The sequence below is a fragment of the Pelobates fuscus genome, chromosome 6, assembly GCF_036172605.1.
Source record: "Pelobates fuscus isolate aPelFus1 chromosome 6, aPelFus1.pri, whole genome shotgun sequence".
In the NCBI taxonomy this organism is placed as follows: domain Eukaryota; kingdom Metazoa; phylum Chordata; class Amphibia; order Anura; family Pelobatidae; genus Pelobates; species Pelobates fuscus.
The window spans coordinates 277777129-277797528 of NC_086322.1; the positions used below are offsets into that span (position 1 = coordinate 277777129).

The window sequence follows — 20400 nt, forward strand, 5'->3', positions numbered from 1 at the left end:
CAGCATTCGCACTCTATTAAACCTCATGCATCTTTTAATTCTCTCATATACGCAGGACCGGTGCAAGGATTTTTGCCGCCCTAGGCAAAATAAAGATTTTCCGCCCGCCCCCCTCTCACCTACCCCCCACCCCACAGTGACATCGCAATGCCCCATCCATATGATCTGCCATATGAACTAACGCCAGTGCTGCACACAGTGTGTGTTTACATTAAAAAGCCTGCAGGGACAAACTATAGACACCAGAACAACTTTACTAAGCTGCAATGGTTCTGGGGACTATAGCGTCCCTTTAATGTGAGGTAAATTAGAGATTAGTATCACTAATAATATACTAGATTGCCTACTTACAATCAGATGAGGATGGTGATGGGCTCTGGCTGCAGTATGGCTCCACTGGTCTGGTGTAGAACAGGATCTCTGGAGGCTGTTTGTAACTGTGGTCACAAAATTCAATGTTCTGGGAGAACAGGAAGCAGCTCCATTTTTTTGGGCCCCTTACATAGCTCAAGGTCTGGGCACCAGGGCCTGACGGTAAGTATGCCCATAAGGCCCACCCATAAGTCCACCTACATGTTCCACCCATGAGTTCGCTCATGGGAGTGGAGTGTGTAGGGGATGTGTTATGTGTTACTGTAGAGAATCTAATGTGTGTGCTTATGGAATGTAGTGTATAGGGATACCAGTTTGTGTAGTTGATGCAGTGTGTTTGTGTGTAGTGGAAGCAGTGTGTTTTTGTGTAAGGGATAGAAAGCAGTGTGTGTTTGTGTATAAGGGATGTATTGTGTGTTTCTTGTTGTGTGTAAGGGATGCATTGTGTGAATCTGTGTTTGTATGCATAAGGGATGCAAAGTGTGTTTCTGTGTATGTAAGGGATGCAGTGTGTGTGTCTTTAATGGGTTCGTTGAGTGTGTGTAAGAGATGCATTGTGTTTTGTGTCTGTGTAAGAGAAGCAGTGTGTGTTTGCATGTGTGTGGGATGCATTGTGTGTTTCTGTGTATATGTGCAAAGGATGCATTGTCTTTATGTGTAAGGGTTGCATTGTGTGTGTGTGTGTGTGTGTGTGTGTGTGTGTGTAATGGATGCATTGTGTGTTTCTCTGTGTGTAAGGGAAGCATGTTGTGTTTCTGTGTGTAAAGGGATGCATTGTGTGTGTGTGTGTGTGTGTGTGTGCGTAGTGTGAAAGAGCTCCCTGTCCTGCCCCCTGTCCTATAGAGCTCTCCCTTCCATCCCTTAGAGATCTCCCCTGCCCCTTAGTGGTCTCTCCTCTCCCCCCCACCTCCCTTAGTGGTCTCCTTTTCTCCCCGACTTTCCATTAGTGATCTCTCGTCTCCCCTTTAGTGGTCTCTGCTCTCCTCTGCCCCCCCCCTTTCCATTAGTGGTCTCTCCTCTACCCCCACCCTCCCCTAGTGGTATATCCTCCACTCCCCCCCCTTCCTTAGCGGTCTCTCCTCACCCCCCTCCCCTAGTGCTCTCTCCACCACCCCCTCCCTCCTTTAGTGGTCTCTCCCTCCCCCACATTCTCCTCAACCCCCCATCCCTGTGTTCTCATCTCCCCCCATGTTCTCCTCTTCTTCTCCTCTGTGTTCTCCTCTTATTCCCCCCTCCCTATGTTCTCCACTTCTCCCCCCTCCCAGTGTTCTCCTCTTCTTCTCCCCCGTCCCTGTAATCTCTTCTTCTCCCCCCTGTAATCTTCACTTCTTCTCCCCCCTCCCTGTAATCTTCTCCCCTCCCTCCCAGTAATTTTCTTTTCTTCTCCCCCCTTACCTCCCTGTAATCTCTTCTCCTCCCCCCTAATCTTCTCTTCTCCCCCCCTCCCGGTAATCTTCTCTTCTTCCCCCCCCCTGTAATCTTCTCTTCTTCTCCCCCCCAATCTTCTCCACTCCCCCCTCATTCCCTGCAATCTTCTCTTCTTCTCCCTCCAATCTTCTCCACTCCCCCTCCCTCCCTGTAATCTTCTCCCCACCTCCCTCGGTGTAATTTTCTTCACTTCCCCCTCTCTCCCTGTAATCTTCTCCCACCCCTCCCTCCCTGTAATCTTCTCCCCTCCTCCCTCCCTGTAATTTTCTTCACTCCCCCCTCCTTCCCTGTAATCTTCTCCCCCTCCCTCCCTGTAATTTTACTCCCTCCCCCCTCCCTCCCTGTAATCTTCCCCCCTCTCCCTCCCTTTAATATTTCCCCCTCTCCCTCCCTGTAATCTCCCCCCTCCCTCTATGCAATATTCTCCCCCCTCCCTCCCTATAATCTTCCCCCTCCCTCCCTGCAATATTCTCCACCCTCCCTCCCTGCAATATTCTCCCCCCTCCCTGTAATCTCCCCCTCCCAGCAATATCCCCCCCTCCCTCCCTGCAATATTCTCCCCCTCCCTCCCAGTAATCTTCCCCCTCCCTCCCTGCAATATTCTCCCCCCTGCAATATTCCCCCCTCCCTGTAATCTCCCCCTCCCTGCAATATTCTCCCCCTCCTTCCCTGCAATATTCTCCCCCCTCCCTCCCTGCAATCTCCCCCCCTCCCTCCCTGCAATATTCTTCCCCCCTCCCTCCCTGCAATCTCCCCCCCTCCCTGCAATATTCCCCCTCCCTGCAATCCCCCCTCCCTGTAATACCCCCCTCCCTCCCTGCAATATTCTTCCCCCCTCCCTCCCTGCAATCCCCCCCTCCCTGCAATATTCTCCCCCCTCCCTCCCTGCAATATTCTTCTTATACTTGGCTACCTTTGATACATCCTATTCCGAGGGTTCATTTTCCCTTTCCAGCATTCGCACTCTATTAAACCTCATGCATCTTTTAATTCTCTCATATACGCAGGACCGGTGCAAGGATTTTTGCCGCCCTAGGCAAAAGAAAGATTTTCCGCCCCCACCCTCTCACCTACCCCCCCCCCCCAGTGACATCGCAATGCCCCATCCATATGATCTGCCATATGAACTAACGCCAGTGCTGCACACAGTGTGACGCGCGTCTTGGCGTGATACAACACCGTCATCAGGGGCAAAGTAGTCTGTCTCATCCAGAAGTCTGTTTGAATACCATATAAACAATTAGCCATAACAGAATCAGCTGGTCAGGGGGCGGTGTAAAAAGTTGTCTCATCCAATCCCCTTATTTGGAGTGTAGTCAGACCTCGCAGGGAGCTGTATAATCAATGGGGTTGGGAAGACCACCAATAGGCAGTCACCACCTGTGACTAGCATGGCTGTATGCCAGTTAGGCGATATTTGTTCACATTACCTGTTATAAGAAAGCTGCATCCATACGTCCATATCGAACTGCCTGCACAGGAGACGTCAGTATGCAGCGTCATAGGTCCGACCCAACATGGGACGTGGGCAGCATCCGTGATGTGCGCAGAGTGGGTGTGTTCAGTAGTACTGGGATGGGACATCCCATCCTCAAGCACCGCCCACACGCGATCGCTGCAAACCAACATACATAGTGGGCAGTTACCATTAAATATCATACCCTTGTGTATACCACGACGGAAATTAAGTTATATTATGACCTGGTTAGCTGTAAAGAAGGGTTAATACTATTATTTGAAAAGTCCTGCAGTAAATGGCATTTCTGCCATGTCATAATTATAAGGCAGGCATAAGACGAATATATGATGAGGGAATGCATTATGGATGAATAGTACCAACGTGGGTTGACCCATTAGAAGGTACCTCCCACATGTAATCATAAGCATAGCTGTAATTTGAGTATATATAATAAATGGATATCTTCTTGCTATATTCCCTTGGTAGTTCCAGGACAGGGGTAATGTTACATTGTATCATCAGTTGGTTACACAAGTAAATGCTGTGACTTAAATCATGCTACAATCAAGCTCACTACTGTGTGACCGTAATCCAAAGAATATTGCATCAAAAAGAAAAGTTGCATATGGCTAATGAATCAAGAAATCAGTGATAACATTAAAAGTAATGAAATTATAAGGTCCCTTGGTAGTCAAGTGTCAGGTCTGCAGCAACAAGCATATAACTAATGAACAGTGTGTCCGATCCAAGGTTTATAATTCATATATTCAACCAGGCATGTGTCTCTCAATTGGTTTACCATAAGTAGAAGTCTAATTTAAAGTGGTAAAAAGAGCCACTGAAGAATACATGAACTACTATAATGTCACAAGTAGTCAGTCATCATTATACATATTTAGATGAGAGCAAAATTAGTGATTAAAGACACCAATTAAAAAGTATAAGTAACTAAAAAGGTTAAAAAAGGTTTAGACAACAATTGTTGTATAGCATAGTAGCTTACAATAAAAAGCCACATAGTCACATAATCAGTCCCTGTATTATATGAAGGGGGTGTAAGAAAACCCTTTATTTAATCGCTGTGGCGATAGGGTTTTTGAGCTATAGATCCAGATCGCCTCTCTCTGACAAAGTTAAATTTACCAACCCCCTTTACGTGTTGCTTGAGGTACCTGTTCCAGACCCATAAATCTTATCCCAGCTGAGTGTCAGGATCGGGACAGGGATCCAACACGCAAAGTACAAACAGGAGGTAGGTACGTATACCGGACCTTAGAATGGCCGGACTAACGTAAGGAGTAAGCAAAGAATGGTCTAGAGACAAGCCGAGGTCGAGGGAACGAGAGAGCAGATAAGCGAGAGACAAGCCGAGTCAAAGGGTAATAGAGGTAAGCAGGGTAGAACAAACAAGCCGGGTCAAAACCAAAGAGACAAATAGAAAACAAGAGCACTGAGTGACTAGACAAGCTAGAACCACGACAGGGCAATGAGCAAATGCATAAAGCCCTACTTTATACCCTGGTTCTAGATAGGTAATCACGCCCCCGACGAGTCCTGATTCGTGGTCGGGACTTGATTGACAGGTCGGAACGGATTGTCGTCATGACGTCGGCTACTGAGCGCCGCGTCATAAAAGGAAGCGGGTCCCTCGCGGCCGGCGTGTAAACGGCCGAGAGAACTGCGAGGAACGAGTGAGTCAACCCCTCTGAGAGGATGAACGTCTAAGTATCTCACCTCCTCTGAGGTAGAGACAACAGGTACCCTGACAGTACCCCCCCTCTCAGAAACGCCCACCGGGCGGAAGGAACCGGGTCGAGATGGAAAACGAGAGTGAAAAGCCCTGCGGAGGCGAGGAGCATGCACATCCTCCTGAGGTACCCAAGTCCTCTCCTCAGGACCATATCCCTTCCAGCCAACAAGATATTGTAACCTCCCCCGAGAGATTCGAGAATCGAGGATGGAGTTGATCTCATTCTCCTCCTGACCCTCAACCGGAACAGCGCGAGGAGAGGATACAGCGGAGGAAAACTTGTTACATACTAGAGGCTTCAACAAGGAAATATGAAAGGAGTTAGGAATGCGTAAGGCAGATGGAAGGGCCAGACGATACGCAACTGGGTTAATTTGAGTCAGAACCCTGTAAGGGCCAATGTAACGAGGGGCGAATTTCATAGAAGGAACCTTCAAGCGAATGTTTCTGGTACTCAACCATACCCTATCACCTGGAACAAAAGCCGGAGCCGCCCTTCTACGCTTATCAGCGTGTTTCTTGAACAACGCGGAATTATGCAGGAGAATTTGTCGAGTTTGATCCCACAACTTCCTCAAATTGGCAACATGAACGTCAACCGACGGTACCCCTTGGGAAGGAGAAACCGAGGGAAGAATGAAAGCCATAATTCATGAAAAAGGGGCTAGAACGAGTAGAATCACAAACGAGATTGTTGTGTGCAAACTCCGCCCAAGGAATCAAACCGACCCAATCGTCCTGGTGTTCGGAAACAAAACAACGTAAATATTGTTCAATCTTTTGGTTGGTGCGTTCAGCAGCTCCGTTAGACTGGGGATGATAGGCAGAAGAGAAATTCAATTTGATGCCCAGTTGAGAACAGAAGGATTTCCAAAAAACGGGAAACAAATTGGGAACCTCTATCAGAAACAATTTCGGAGGGTATCCCATGTAAACGAAAAATCTCTCTCGCGAATATCTCAGCCAATTCGGGAGAAGATGGCAGTTTAGGTAAGGGCACTAAATGAGCCATCTTAGTAAACCTGTCAACCACCGTGAGGATAACAGTCTGTTTTTTAGAAACAGGCAAATCGACAATGAAGTCCATAGCCAGACAGGACCACGGTCTCTCGGGAATTTCCAAGGGATGCAAAAGCCCACATGGAAGCGTATGAGGTTGTTTAGTCTTCATACAGACCTCACATGCTCCGACGAAATCCCTAATATCCTTACGTAGTGAAGGCCACCAGAAATCTTTGGAAATCAAGGCACACGTCTTGCGAATGCCAGGATGCCCAGCCACCTTACTGTTGTGAAAGCACTGTAACAGTTCCAGTTGGAGTTCAGGAGGAACGAAATACCTTGCCCCAGGACCCTGTCTAGGAGCCAGATGCTGTAACTTCATGATCTCGGCCAGCAACGGAGAATGAATCCTGAGACTCGTGTTGGCGATAATATTGCACTTGGGAACTATAGAAGACAAAACCGCCTCAGATATAGTAGAAGGTTCATGTTGGCGAGACAAAGCATCGGCTTTAGAGTTCTTAGAACCAGGTCTATAAGTGAGCACCTAATTGAAATGAGTGAGGAACAAGGACCAACGAGCTTGCCTGGCGGACAAGCGCTTGGCCTCCCCAATATAGGACAAGTTCTTGTGATCCGTCAAAATAGTAACAGGATGCAAGGTCCCTTCCAATAAATGTCTCCACTCCTTTAAAGCCATGATGACCGCTAGTAGTTCCCTGTCACCAATGTCATATCTGCTTTCAGGCCCAGATAATTTCTTGGAAAAAAAACCACATGGATGTAACGGTTTATCCACACCTAACCTTTGAGACAAGACAGCGCCTACCCCTGTCTCTGAGGCGTCTACCTCGAGTAGAAAAGGCAAAGTCGTATCAGGGTGAACTAAAATTGGTGCAGAAGCAAAAAGTTCCTTGAGTGTCTTGAAAGCAACGAGAGCATCAGTAGACCAAGTCTTAGTGTCAGCCCCCTGTCTGGTCATATTGGTAATAGGAGCAATAATAGAAGAGTATCCTTTAATGAAACGCCTGTAATAATTGGAGAATCCAATAAACCTCTGAATGGCTTTGAGACCCCTGGGTAATGGCCAATCTAAAATAGACTGGAGTTTATCCGGATCCATTTTAAACCCGTCCCCAGAAATCACGTAACCAAGAAAGTTTATCTGAGATTGGTCAAAACTACATTTCTCCAATTTGCAGTACAACCCATGTTGTAGAAGTTTGCGCAATACCCTTCTGACTTGTCTGTGGTGGGTCTCAATTTCTCTAGAGTGTATTAGTATATCATCCAAATATACAATAACGCAATCCTGTTGAAATTCCCTAAGAACTTCATTGATCAGGTCCTGAAATACTGCCGGTGCATTACAGAGCCCAAAAGGCATTACCGTGTACTCATAGTGCCCATATCGGGTATTGAACGCTGTTTTCCACTCGTCACCCTGCTGAATTCTCACCAAGTTATACGCCCCTCTGAGATCTAACTTGGTGAAAATCTTGGAGCCTTTTAGACGATCAAAGAGCTCAGTAATCAAAGGAATCGGGTAGGCATTTCTAATCGTTATTTTATTAAAGCATCGATAATCAATGCAAGGCCTTAATGTACCATCCTTCTTATTCACAAAAAAAAAACCAGCCCCGGCAGGGGAGGAGGATCTCCTAATGAATCCTTTGTCTAGGTTCTCACGAATATACTCCTCTAAGACTAAGTTCTCCTTAGTGGATAAAGGGTATACCGTACCCCTCGGAGGCATGGTCCCAGGCAGGAGTCTGATCTTGCAGTCAAAGGGCCTGTGTGGAGGTAAAGTGTCAGCATTCTTTTTGTCAAAGACTGCCTTTAAATCCAGGTACAGAGGCGGTATTTGTACGTCTGTAGACTGGGTAGAATTAGCCGGTGCGTTAACTACGCAAACCGGTGAGACTTTCTGTAAGCACCTGCTCTGGCAACCCTGACCCCATGAGACTATCTCCCCTAGTTCCCAATCAATAATAGGGTTATGTTTCTTTAACCATGGATACCCCAGGACTATAGGAACAGAAGGAGACGAAATAAGCATAAGAGATATACCTTCCTCGTGTAGGATACCAACAGTTAAGTTAACAGGTATGGTCTCACGAAAAATAACAGGTTCAGATAATGGTCTACCATCTATGGCCTCAACGGCCAAGGGTGTATCCCTTAGCTGGGATGGAATAGAGTGTTTAGTAACAAAAACTTGGTCAATAAAGCTCTCAGCAGCTCCGGAATCTACCAACGCCATAGTTTTTAGTACTCCCTTCTCCCAAGCTAAAGAAACAGGTAGCAGAAGCCTGTGATCTTTATAATTATGTATAGAGGACAAAATAGAAACACCCAAGGCCTGTCCTCTAGAGAAACTTAGGTGCGAGCGTTTCCCGGGCGATTAGGACAATTTAGGCGTAGGTGCCCTCTTACTCCACAATACATACACAACCCCTCCCTTCTCCTGTACTGTCTCTCTTCTTCTGAGAGGCGAGTATTGCCTATCTGCATAGGTTCTGGAAAAGCTGAGGTTGTGGATTCAGGACTTTGAAATGAGGGAGCTAGTTTAAAGGAAGGTCTACGGGTTCTATCTCGAGTGTTCTGCCTCTCTCTTAAACGTTCATCAATACGAGAAATAAAAGAAATTAAATCCTCCAAATTTTCAGGAAGCTCTCTTGTAGCAACCTCGTCTAGAATTTCATCTGATAGTCCGTTTAAAAATACGTCTATATAAGCCTGTTCATTCCACTTAACTTCTGCCGCCAAGGACCTGAACTCTAGTGCATAATCCACAAGGGTTCGGTTATCTTGTCTAAGGCGCAACAATAATCTAGCTGCATTGACCTTTCTACCTGGAGGGTCAAAAGTTCTTCTAAAAGCAGCGACAAAGGCATTATAATTATAGACTAACGGGTTATCATTCTCCCACAATGGATTGGCCCATCTCAGAGCCTTATCAATGAGTAGTGTGATAATGAATCCAACCTTCGCCCTATCTGTAGGGTAGGAGCGGGGTTGTAATTTGAAATGAATACCTATCTGGTTTAAAAAACCACGACACTTATCCGGAGAGCCACCATAACGTACAGGAGGAGTAATACGGGAAGAAGCACCTACTGTGGCTACCTCTAGACCTGAACTTACAGGGGAGATGGATGTAGTACGCATCTCTTCTGGTTGATTATTAGAACGAGATAATAAAGCCTGCAGCGCTAGAGCCATCTGATCCATTCTATGATCCATGGCCTCAAATCTAGAGTCGGAAGAACCAACCTGAGTGTTTGTACCTGCAGGGTCCATTGGCCCTGTCGTAATGTCAGGATCGGGACAGGGATCCAACACGCAAAGTACAAACAGGAGGTAGGTACGTATACCGGACCTTAGAATGGCCGGACTAACGTAAGGAGTAAGCAAAGAATGGTCTAGAGACAAGCCGAGGTCGAGGGAACGAGAGAGCAGATAAGCGAGAGACAAGCCGAGTCAAAGGGTAATAGAGGTAAGCAGGGTAGAACAAACAAGCCGGGTCAAAACCAAAGAGACAAATAGAAAACAAGAGCACTGAGTGACTAGACAAGCTAGAACCACGACAGGGCAATGAGCAAATGCATAAAGCCCTACTTTATACCCTGGTTCTAGATAGGTAATCACGCCCCCGACGAGTCCTGATTCGTGGTCGGGACTTGATTGACAGGTCGGAACGGATTGTCGTCATGACGTCGGCTACTGAGCGCCGCGTCATAAAAGGAAGCGGGTCCCTCGCGGCCGGCGTGTAAACGGCCGAGAGAACTGCGAGGAACGAGTGAGTCAACCCCTCTGAGAGGATGAACGTCTAAGTATCTCACCTCCTCTGAGGTAGAGACAACAGGTACCCTGACACTGAGGAGTGGTCATGATGGTGATGTAGATGCCTGGAGATTGGGGTTTCCAGACGTCTCTATATTGAATTAACGTGTTCCTGGATTCTGTATTTAAATAGGTGAAATGTCTTACCCACATACATCAGGCCACAAGAACAGGTGAGTAGATAGACTATTCCAATGGTGCAACAATTAAAGTAAGAGTGTGATCTAAACATTTCCGTATTGGTGCTACTGGAGTAGGTCTTATAATGTTTGTTGATAAAGGGACATGCACTACAATGACCACATTGGTAGGTGCCTTCTGGAAAGTAGTTTTTAGGGTGACCTGAGGTGGCACTAGTGGGGAGATGACTGGGTAACAAAAGGTCTATCAAATTTCTCCCTCTGCGTGCCGTAATAGATGGATGAAGTGTCACGACATCCTTAAGATGTCTATCTGATGCTAGTATGGGCCAAAACTTTTGAAGATACCAATCATCGTTTCCCAACCTGCATCAAAGGTGCCAATGTACCATATGATGCTACCTTTGGATTTTTGTTGTTTTCATCGATTAGAAGTTGGCGATAATATTCTTTTTAGTTTCCATCATTCATGCAGTCCAATGTGTGACTGACTTATTTTCCACGTTGTCAGCACATATATTTGCTGTAAGCTGTTAGAGCAATTAGAGAGAGCCATGTGGCTTCTTCACACTGACAAAGACATGTGTCCCTTTATTAACAAAACATAATAAAGGAATAAAAATTTTATGTGACCCTAAAATACTAAGTAGCGTAGGGATAGACATCCTTCGGCACTTCGTATGTTGCGGACAAAATCGCCCCTGATGCTTTGCCAGCATCATGGCTGTAGGAGCCTTTTGGAATATGTAGTGCACATCCTCTGGAATGCCGAAGGGTTCCTATCCCTGAAGTAGGGGCTTGATGATAGGTCTCCATCTATTTCTATTAGGTGAGCCACAGCAGAGACCAAAACAATGTGCTGCTCTCCCATGTGACACTAAAACACAAAAATAAAGCTATACACGCCAAGTATGTTATTCTCAAATTATATATATTTTTAATATCACAGATGAATTTTATATATTGGTAATATAAACAGACTGCTTTTCTCTTAGAATTAAATGTTTACAAAATTAAAATATGCTTTGTTTGGATATCTGCAATTCATGAATTCTCTACATGTTATTTAGTTACTCTTACAGGGTTATTCCCAAATGTGGGAATTCAAAGTGAATGGATTTCAAATGTAAGGCCAAAGTAACCAAACTGGATTCACAGCTAGCGTCCAGTTGGGGGGGGAGGGGGGTGGAGGGGGTGGACTTTAGCCTTAAATTCTAAATTCACTTTGAATTCTCACTTTTGTGAATGCCCATGCTAGCTGTTCTCACAAATATCAAACCAATAAACTCTTTTTTACAATGTTTCCAAGACGTTGTACAATTCATAGTCTACATTGCCTGTAGTGGAGGTATATTTCATATGTTTTGTTTTTTTGTTGTTGTTGGTTTGTTTGTTTTTTTACACTATAACTATTCTTAACATTTAAAGTTGATCTAACTTAATTGTAATTATTATCACAGTAAATATATTTTCAGAAACTGCCTGAGGGTGTGGGTTTTAGGGTTTTTTATTCACTAAACTCCAAACAGTAGTGAAAACAAATATTACTAGCTAAATTTAGGAAATTCAATTCTAAAATATTTAAAAAACCTGAGAATCCAACATTAGCTTTCGTAATACAAAATACAAATACACCACCGGGTTTGCAGAAGACAAAGAAAAATTATTTATTTTCAAAGAATTGTATATTCAGTTACAATAAAGTTGTAATTACAATACAGTCCAAAAGTTCCCACAAAACTTAAATCCAAACAATAAATATATCATTATTAATTCATTATTCTTTTTGGCATTTATATAGCGCCCACCTAATCCGCAGCGCTTTACAATATCAGTAAAATACTAGTTTACAAAAAAATATGCAGCAGATCCACATTGTCTTATCATTATAATTTGATGAAACAGTTACAAAAATGCTTTCAGAACTTGGAAATTAAAATGTTCTTTCCTTTAATATTTGCTAGGCAAACCACTCAACACCATCCTTCGATAAAGCTGCATATAGTCATTGTAAATATTGTATTGATATACAAGCTGTAGATGAGTTCTATTTTTTTCAGGAACAATATGACACAAACAGTGTCCAATAATTCAGAACAATATCAGTTTTACTTGTACACATAGCTAATATATTTTGTGTTGGATTTTCACTTGCATTTAATCAGTATCAGTTTAGGAATGGAAAGGGAATTAAAGAAAGACAATAAAGGCAGATTGCTAATTCCAGAGAAGTTGACTTCATAATGATTCAATTCATGTTATTTCTTTTCTAGAGAAGCATCAAGAGCATATTGAGAAGCACATGGCCATTACTTGCACTTGTTGTCATGGGATGCTAGAACAGAGCAGACATGGAAAAATTAGATTGGCACACGGACTTTATTACATCTTTTATTTTTGAGTTGATTAAATCTTAAGAAAGTAATAGAAACATAGAAACATAGAAACATAGAATGTGACGGCAGATAAGAACCATTCGGCCCATCTAGTCTGCCCAATTTTCTAAATACTTTCATTAGTCCCTGGCCTTATCTTATAGCTAGGATAGCCTTATGCCTATCCCACGAATCCTTCACTGTGTTAACCTCTACCAATTCAGCTGGAAGGCTATTCCATGCATCCATTACGCTCTCAGTAAAGTAATACTTCCGGATATTATTTTTAAACCTTTGCCCTCTAATTTAAGACTATGTCCTCTTGTTGTGGTAGTTTTTCTTCTTTTAAATATAGTCTCCTCCTTTACTGTGTTGATTCCCTTTATACTGTATAACAGTTGGATCAATAAGCAAGGTTTGGAAATATCAAATATCATTGCGATACATAGCTAAGCATTTTTGTTGCAAATGTAATTTTTTTTATTGTGATGTATATTACTCACCTCCAGAACTGGTATGATTGGAAATACTGCGAAAAGAATTAGAGATGTTTAGAAGAACTGATATGAAAGAGGTGTGTATTATATTTGTTATCAAAAATACGCAATTACCTTAGGTGAAATTAACTGTAATTGTATATAGAGCAGCACATATTGTATTGCCTTAACATCAACATTCTTCGGTACTTAGTACTTCATACTTCGTAATATGCGTTCAGGATTACTAATAAACTAATTAATAACGCTTTAACCAGTAAAAAAAAATCCCTCTAAAAAAGGTGCATCCAGAAACTTGATGCCCAGCTATGGCAGACACATAATCCCAATGACGCACTGTCAACCTTACAATTAGTAAAGCAACATGTGATCTGTGGTTATGTAACAGGTGGGGATCTCTGTTTTGGCCACTTCTGATTTAGTATGTTGCACTTCCCTATGTCTTCTTACTAATCTACTATGTAAACTACACTCATCATCTCTGCTTTATTTACATCCTTACCACTGACTTCCGGGATTCTTCCCAGTTGCACATCTTCTTCCTTCTAAACCCTAATATTAAAACAAACTATCTATTCAGCCACCTCATTTATAATTTTTTGTACCCCAAAACCCATCTACGCACATATACCTTGTGTGAAACCCCATTTTGTAATTTCTTTACGACCAATAATTATCTCCTCCTTAGTTTTCTCCCTCAGTCACCTATCTCATCCATTCAAATAATATATACATTTAACTGTCCACCTCAGTTACTAATATTATATTTTACGATATGTTCTATAAGCTAATTCATTTAAAATATTCTAGTGTTTATTATGCTCACTTGTGACAGTATACTCAGGAATGTAGGTAAGTGCCCCATATATTGGTGTTATACATGAATATTAAGAGATATCAATAGCCAGGTTTTGTCAACTTTTCCATCATAGACAATGATGACTACACTTAAACCAGCATTATTTTGTTTTTCTTCTCCTTTTTTGATCTGAATACTTAACAACTAAATTTGACAAAAAATTGTAATACGCACTGAATGTCATGTCCATCCAGCAGATGTCTATAGGTGTTGATTTCCATCTCTAGATGGGTCTTCTGGTCCATGAGAACTTGGTATTCATGATTCTGTTGTTCTAGGTCAGATCGGATCTGTGTCAGCTGACCTTCAATGTTATCAATCATGCATTGTAACTGGGAAAGCTGGGAACCAAACGTTGCCTCCGTCTCTGATAAGGTGCCCTCCAGAGCTGATTTCTGCCAATGATGACATAGCAATATTACGTAACTAAGTAGGTATATGATCCCTTATTCAGGGATTTATTTTTTCCATCATATTATTGTACTATTGTTTAATATATTTAAAGGTTCGAAACATTCCCACATTCCATCATGCTGATATTAGTTAAAATAGCTGGCTTTGCTTCTTTGTGTTGTGTGTCAGTGGTTGGATGTATTGCAGTGAACGCAAAATAAATTTTCAACAAATGTTGAAAGTAAAGTTTGACGAGTACCACCACTACACATTGATACATTTTTGCATAGTATAATAAAATGCTCGCCCAGAAAGATTGGGAGATTCAATGCAAATACATTAAGTAACTCTTAACATTGAGAGTTAACATTCATATATACATATATATATTTATTTATTTATTTTATTTTTTTCTACAAGGCAATGGAAACATTTCTCCGGAAAGCATCCAGCATACACTAGAAGGTCATCATCAAAAACACAATCAAACCAAACTGTATGAAGTCAACCTCCAAAAATAGCAAGACATGTTAAATATCCTATTATAAAACAATTCTCCAGAATTATTATTAATATAAGATGCACGTGATGAAAAAGACATAAATGCTATTAATGGCACGTCTTGAAGACATCCAAAAATGGATGATGGTAAACTTTCTTAAACTAAAGACTGACACAAGAGACTTTGTAGTCAATAGAGCATTATTAGAACCAATAAAAACAGCAAGTGCGGAATATAGGCATGGTTTTGCTTTAAATATGTTTACATATTTTAATTCATGCTGACATACCATACTCAGCTGGCTCTGCAACTCAATCTCCAGGGTCTGTAAAGACCGCTTTGAATCAATGATATCATTATTAACTGACTGCAATTGTACGGCTCCTAAAGACATCTCACGGTCCAGTTCTGCACTCTGCAATAAAAAAAATATTTCATGTAAAAACAGTAATACGGTTCTTACCAATCTGGTATGGGTCTATAGTTTTAGTGTTATAGTTTACTGTCAGCTAGTTGCTCTATGATATTATGGTTAGAATTACCCTTGCCAAGAACATGCCCTCGACTTCCCTGAGGTTCCTCTCCATCATGTTTTCATATTCTTGTCTGAGCTCAGATAGAGCTCTGTTCAGGTCGATGGATGGAGCAGCATTCATTTCTACGTTGACTCTGGTTCCAAGCTGAGCACGCAGACCATCCACTTCCTTTGAAAAAGACAAAGGACTAGGGTAAGACGTGAAAGGAAAATTTTAAAGTAATTTATAAAGAAAAGTTGTATTGGAGCCCATAGTAACCTTTCAACATTTTACCCTTAGGTTTGAATGTGTAAACAAACACCCACGATGTATGTAAGAAAGAGATCCCCAAAACTGTTCACATTTAATAATTAATGGAAAAAATGTAACTGGACATTTGTAGTAAAAATGTAGCCCTGTATCGTACAAAGTAACCACTGGTAAAAGTACCAAGGATTCTCTAGCCTGCAGTGGCAAGAAAATTTTGAGGCCTGGCTAGTAGCTTACGACTTGACATTTAAAGTCCTGTAATTATTCCAAATGCATCTTTGTTCTCAGTAGTGTTTTAATAAATTATAATAATAAGCCATCTACATCTTTCCATTTTACCCCTGAATGGTTATTCCTCATCTGGAAAAGTTCTTGCTGGAGACTTTGGACTCCTCCGGATAAGGTTTGCACTTCATTGTTAATTTGTTGTAAGACTCTTCTCAAGGAACCAGTATCTCCATCCACATTGTTCCTTGTGTTTATCTCCATCTCACACCTAAATTGATAAAAATAATAAAAGAGCACACCATATTATATAATCAATTCTGAGAATAGGCATGGAAATTAATTATTTATCACTTTTCAATTTAACGCTGGTTGAAAGTATTTTTTTCTGTATGGAATAACATGAAAAAAACGCAGCTTGATGATAACTACGGTAATGCTATGTGCAGTTAGTAAAGGATTGTGTAAAGGTATTTACAATATATTGTACTATGATTACACGGAATGCAGCAATATACAGAAATAGTTATGGATAAATTATAATGCCTTGATAATCCTAAATTAGACAATAGTCTACCATAAAGGTCAGCACTATCTTCTAACCTATGGTCGTAACTCGGTCTGTTTTACAAAGTGGACATTTAATAAAAACAAAGACACAGACATCAACAGAAAATCCACCAAAGAAGTTATGGCTTCTAACAGTTAAAACCATACTAGACGAAACTAATGCTTACAATCAAACATAATAGACACCTTAATAGAACACATAAGAAAGTTTACAGCTACTGCACTAACTTTCCTCAACCGAAAACTTAGTAAGAACATTACTAAAGCAGTTACTTCAGTGCTAGTAGACCCCCATCGTTGACTCGAGAGAATTTTCATTAAACTGAAGTTATGTACAATTCTATGCTGAATGTTTTGCTGTAACAATATAAAAATAGGTTTCTTTGTGAGAAATTAGAGCTTTTTAGATTTTTTTTTAATATTGTGTTTTTTTAATTATTAATTTAATACCAACCACCATACTTGATTAATATATGTTTATATTAATATTTGGCCACACAAAGCCACCTTTACAATATATATGCTGCTACAGTTGTATGAAGCAAAGTCTTCACTTGTCTCTTTAAATCTCATAACTTCATGGACTTACCTGCTTCTGAAGTCATCTGAAGCATGTTGAGCGCTATCTATCTGTAGGACAATCCTTCCACTGTTAATTGTCGCCGAAGAAATCTGGTAAACAAAGTCATTCTCAATTAATCTCTAAAAATAATTTATATTACTTATTTTGTTTAAATATTTTAGTCTCTGTGAACTATATTTGACTATAACTAAAGTTATGAGAAAATGTTCTGTTGATTATACACACTGATGTTGTATTTTCTATTTGAGAAAAGCTGAACCACATGCAATTTTTATAGCTCTGTGCTCTGTGAAATGCTACATTCTTGAATGTAACAACATCATACTATTTATAAGTGTATTTAACAGTTTTTATTATATAAGTTACATAAAACAATTTTGAACATCTCTGTATCTCTATTATACAGTCAGTTGTACACGAGCTTTTAGGACTAGAATTATTTTAGAGAATGGTACGTTTATTAAGAAGGTAAGTCATTAAATAATACATTGTAAGTAGGATCACCCAACAAATATCCACAGTAGAAGAAATCTTTAATGGCATATATATTGGTTTAGTTCAATTCAGAATGAAATGTATGCAGTGTATATAATATATTTTCTCATGTAATGTATTTAAAATATTATAGAATATTTATCATTTCTATATATCTATTATACAGTCATGTCTACAGTTGAATTTTCAGGGTTTGCAGACACTTTGGTCTGGATATTTTACTGAATGACAAGTTTACTTTAAGTCATTAAAACATGCATTGTAGGTAAGATCATTCTACAACTAACCACATTGGAGATAAACTCATACATGTCTATTTTTACCTGGTTCTGTAGCTCCTGAATAGTCCTATAGTACTCACTGGAGTCAGGGAGTGAGCTTGGGGCATTGTTTGCATACCATTCACATATCTTCCTTTCCAGCTCAGCATTCTCCTGCTCCAGCGAATGGACCTTGTCTAAATAGGAGGCAAGACGCTCATTCAGAGCCCTCATTGTATCTTTCTCATTAATACGAAGTAGGTTATGAGCGTGGTTGTTAGAACTCTTGAGATGACTTTTAAGGCCACCATGGCCACTTCCACCTCCATGTGCAAGACCAGCAGATGAACTGATAGATAGTTTTGAGTTTCCTCCAAGGTGGCTGGATGATTTATAGGAACCACCAGTATTAGAGCAGCTGAAGCTCTTATGGTGAAATGTATTGGAGCTTCCATGATGAAGTGAAGAGATGCTACCAGAGGAACAATGGCCTCTAGAGCTGTGGCCTACCATGAGGGATCCAGAAGAAGAGTAGCTGCCTTGATGCTTCATGTTGATCTCTGATTGAGTTGTACAAAGAATTGGAAATGTTTCTTCTTAAGAAAGTAAACTGCAAGTGTCTCTTTGACTTCAACCTTCTTATATATGAAGCAAGTTATCTAGAATAAGGTTACTTTTATGGGTATTTTATAGGCATCACATTCTTTTATGCAATGTTTTGTATCTGCCTTAAATGTGATTAAGGTATAAATAATTTGTGAATTAATGAGAACTCTTACAGGTGGTGAATACAATTATTAATATACTCATTTATATTATAAATGTACATCAAAGGTATAGAAAATCACACCTTGTAAAGGTTATACCGAGCCTTTGTAGTTTGGCTCTTGGAGCAACATAGTTGATATCCACTGCACGCAGACTATGCCAGACACAGACTTGAATTAACTGATCAAACGGATTATATATTTGTTGAGATAGTGACAGATGGACAACAATAAAACAAATAAAAAGTGGCTGAATTAAATAGTTCTTCACTTGAAGCACAAGAATAAGGAACTTGAAAGTTGACAGCCAAATGAATAAAAAAATATATATATTTGTTTTTTTTTTCACGAGGAACACATGGATATACTAGACTTGTCACAGAAAAGCAGTGATTCATGCAACAAAATACACCATAAATGCAATTTGGACTGTTAAATGTTGGTCTCTTAGAGTGGTCCATGTACATGGTTCATAGAAAACATAGACAAACAACTAATAATGAAAACATATTGCCAGGTTTACACAAGGGTCATAAAGGGTTGAACAACAAAATAGACTTATTTTGGAAAACTATTCAAGAAGTATGGTCAAGAAAAGTAAGTATTGGTGGTAAACACTTACGATGGTTGGAAAATAGTGACAATGTATCATTGACAATCTAACACATGACACGGAAATACATCTGTCTTAGGCTGTACAAACAAAGTGATTTAACTTGTAAATAATAGTGTACTGAGCAGTTTAACTGCAAGCCACATAGTCACAGAATTAGTAATGTACCGAACGGTTCGCTGGCGAATAGTTCCTGGCGAACATAGCGTGTTCGCGTTCGCCACGGCGGGCAAACACATGCACGGTTGATCCGCCCCCATATTCGTCATCATTGAGTAAACTTTGACCCTGTGCCTCACGGTCAGCAGACACATTCCAGCAAATTAGCAGCAGACCCTCCCTTCCAGACCCTCCCACCTCCTGGACAGCATCCATTTTAGATTAATTCTGAAGCTGCATTCTTAGATAGAGGAGGGAAAGTGTAGCTGCTGATCATTTGATAGGGAAATTGATAGCCAGGCTAGGGTATTCAGTGTCCACTACAGTCCTGAAGGACTCATCTGATCTCTGCTGTAAGGACAGAACCCCAAAAACAGAACATCAGTCTGCTTTTTTTTTTTTGTGTAATGTAATTGCAGTTGCCTGCCTGCCAGCTTCTGTGTCAGGCTCACAGTGGATACTGTGCCCACTTGCCCAGTGCCACCACTCATATCTGGTGTCACAATAGCTTAAGCTTGACATTTAAAAACAAAAAAAAAATTTCACTGTACTAGATTGAATAGCAGTTAGTTGTCTGCCAGCTTCTGTGTCAGGCTCACAGTGGATACTGTGCCCACTTGCCCAGTGCCACCACTCATATCTGGTGTCACAATAGCTTAAGCTTGCAATTAAAAACAAAAAAAAATTTCACTGTAATAGATTGAATAGCAGTTAGTTGTCTGCAAGCGTCTGGGTGTCAGGCCTTCAGCGTGTACTCTGCCAACCTCTGCAAGTGCACTTTGCCACTCATATCTGGTGTGACTATAGCGTGTTTTTAAAAAGAAAAAAGTTTTTCCACTGTAATAGATTGAATAGCAGTTAGTTGTCTGCCAGCTTCTGTGTCAGGCTCACAGTGGATACTGTGCCCACTTGCCCAGTGCCACCACTCATATCTGGTGTCACAATAGCTTAAGCTTGACATTTAAAAGGAAAAACATTTTTTTCACTGTAATAGATTGAATAGCAGTTAGTTGTCTGCCAGCTTCTGTGTCAGGCTCACAGTGGATACTGTGCCCACTTGCCTAGTGCCACCACTCATATCTGGTGTCACAATAGCTTAACACCTTAAGGACACATGACATGTGTGACATGTCATGATTCCCTATTATTCCAGAAGTTTGGTCCTTAAGGGGTTAAGCTTGACATTTGAAAACAAAATTTTTTTTTCACTGTAATAGATTGAACAACAGTTAGTTGTCTGCCAGCTTCTGTGTCAGGCTCACAGTGGATACTGTGCCCACTTGCCCAGTGCCACCACTCATATCTGGTGTCACAATAGCT

The 20400-nt window shown here is 41.1% G+C and overlaps 1 protein-coding gene across 1 annotated transcript; it reads right to left on the minus strand.

Moving 5' to 3' along the window:
• Positions 1-11706: 11706 nt before the first annotated feature.
• On the minus strand, positions 11707-18128 carry LOC134565844 (keratin, type I cytoskeletal 19-like). Its single transcript, XM_063425512.1, has 8 exons — positions 17605-18128; positions 16793-16875; positions 15748-15904; positions 15166-15327; positions 14913-15038; positions 13903-14123; positions 12876-12901; positions 11707-12332 (listed from the first exon to the last, which is right to left on the minus strand). The coding sequence occupies exons 1-8, from the start codon at positions 18091-18093 to the stop codon at positions 12307-12309; spliced, it is 1290 nt and encodes a 429-aa protein (XP_063281582.1). The 5' UTR covers positions 18094-18128; the 3' UTR covers positions 11707-12306.
• Positions 18129-20400: the final 2272 nt, after the last annotated feature.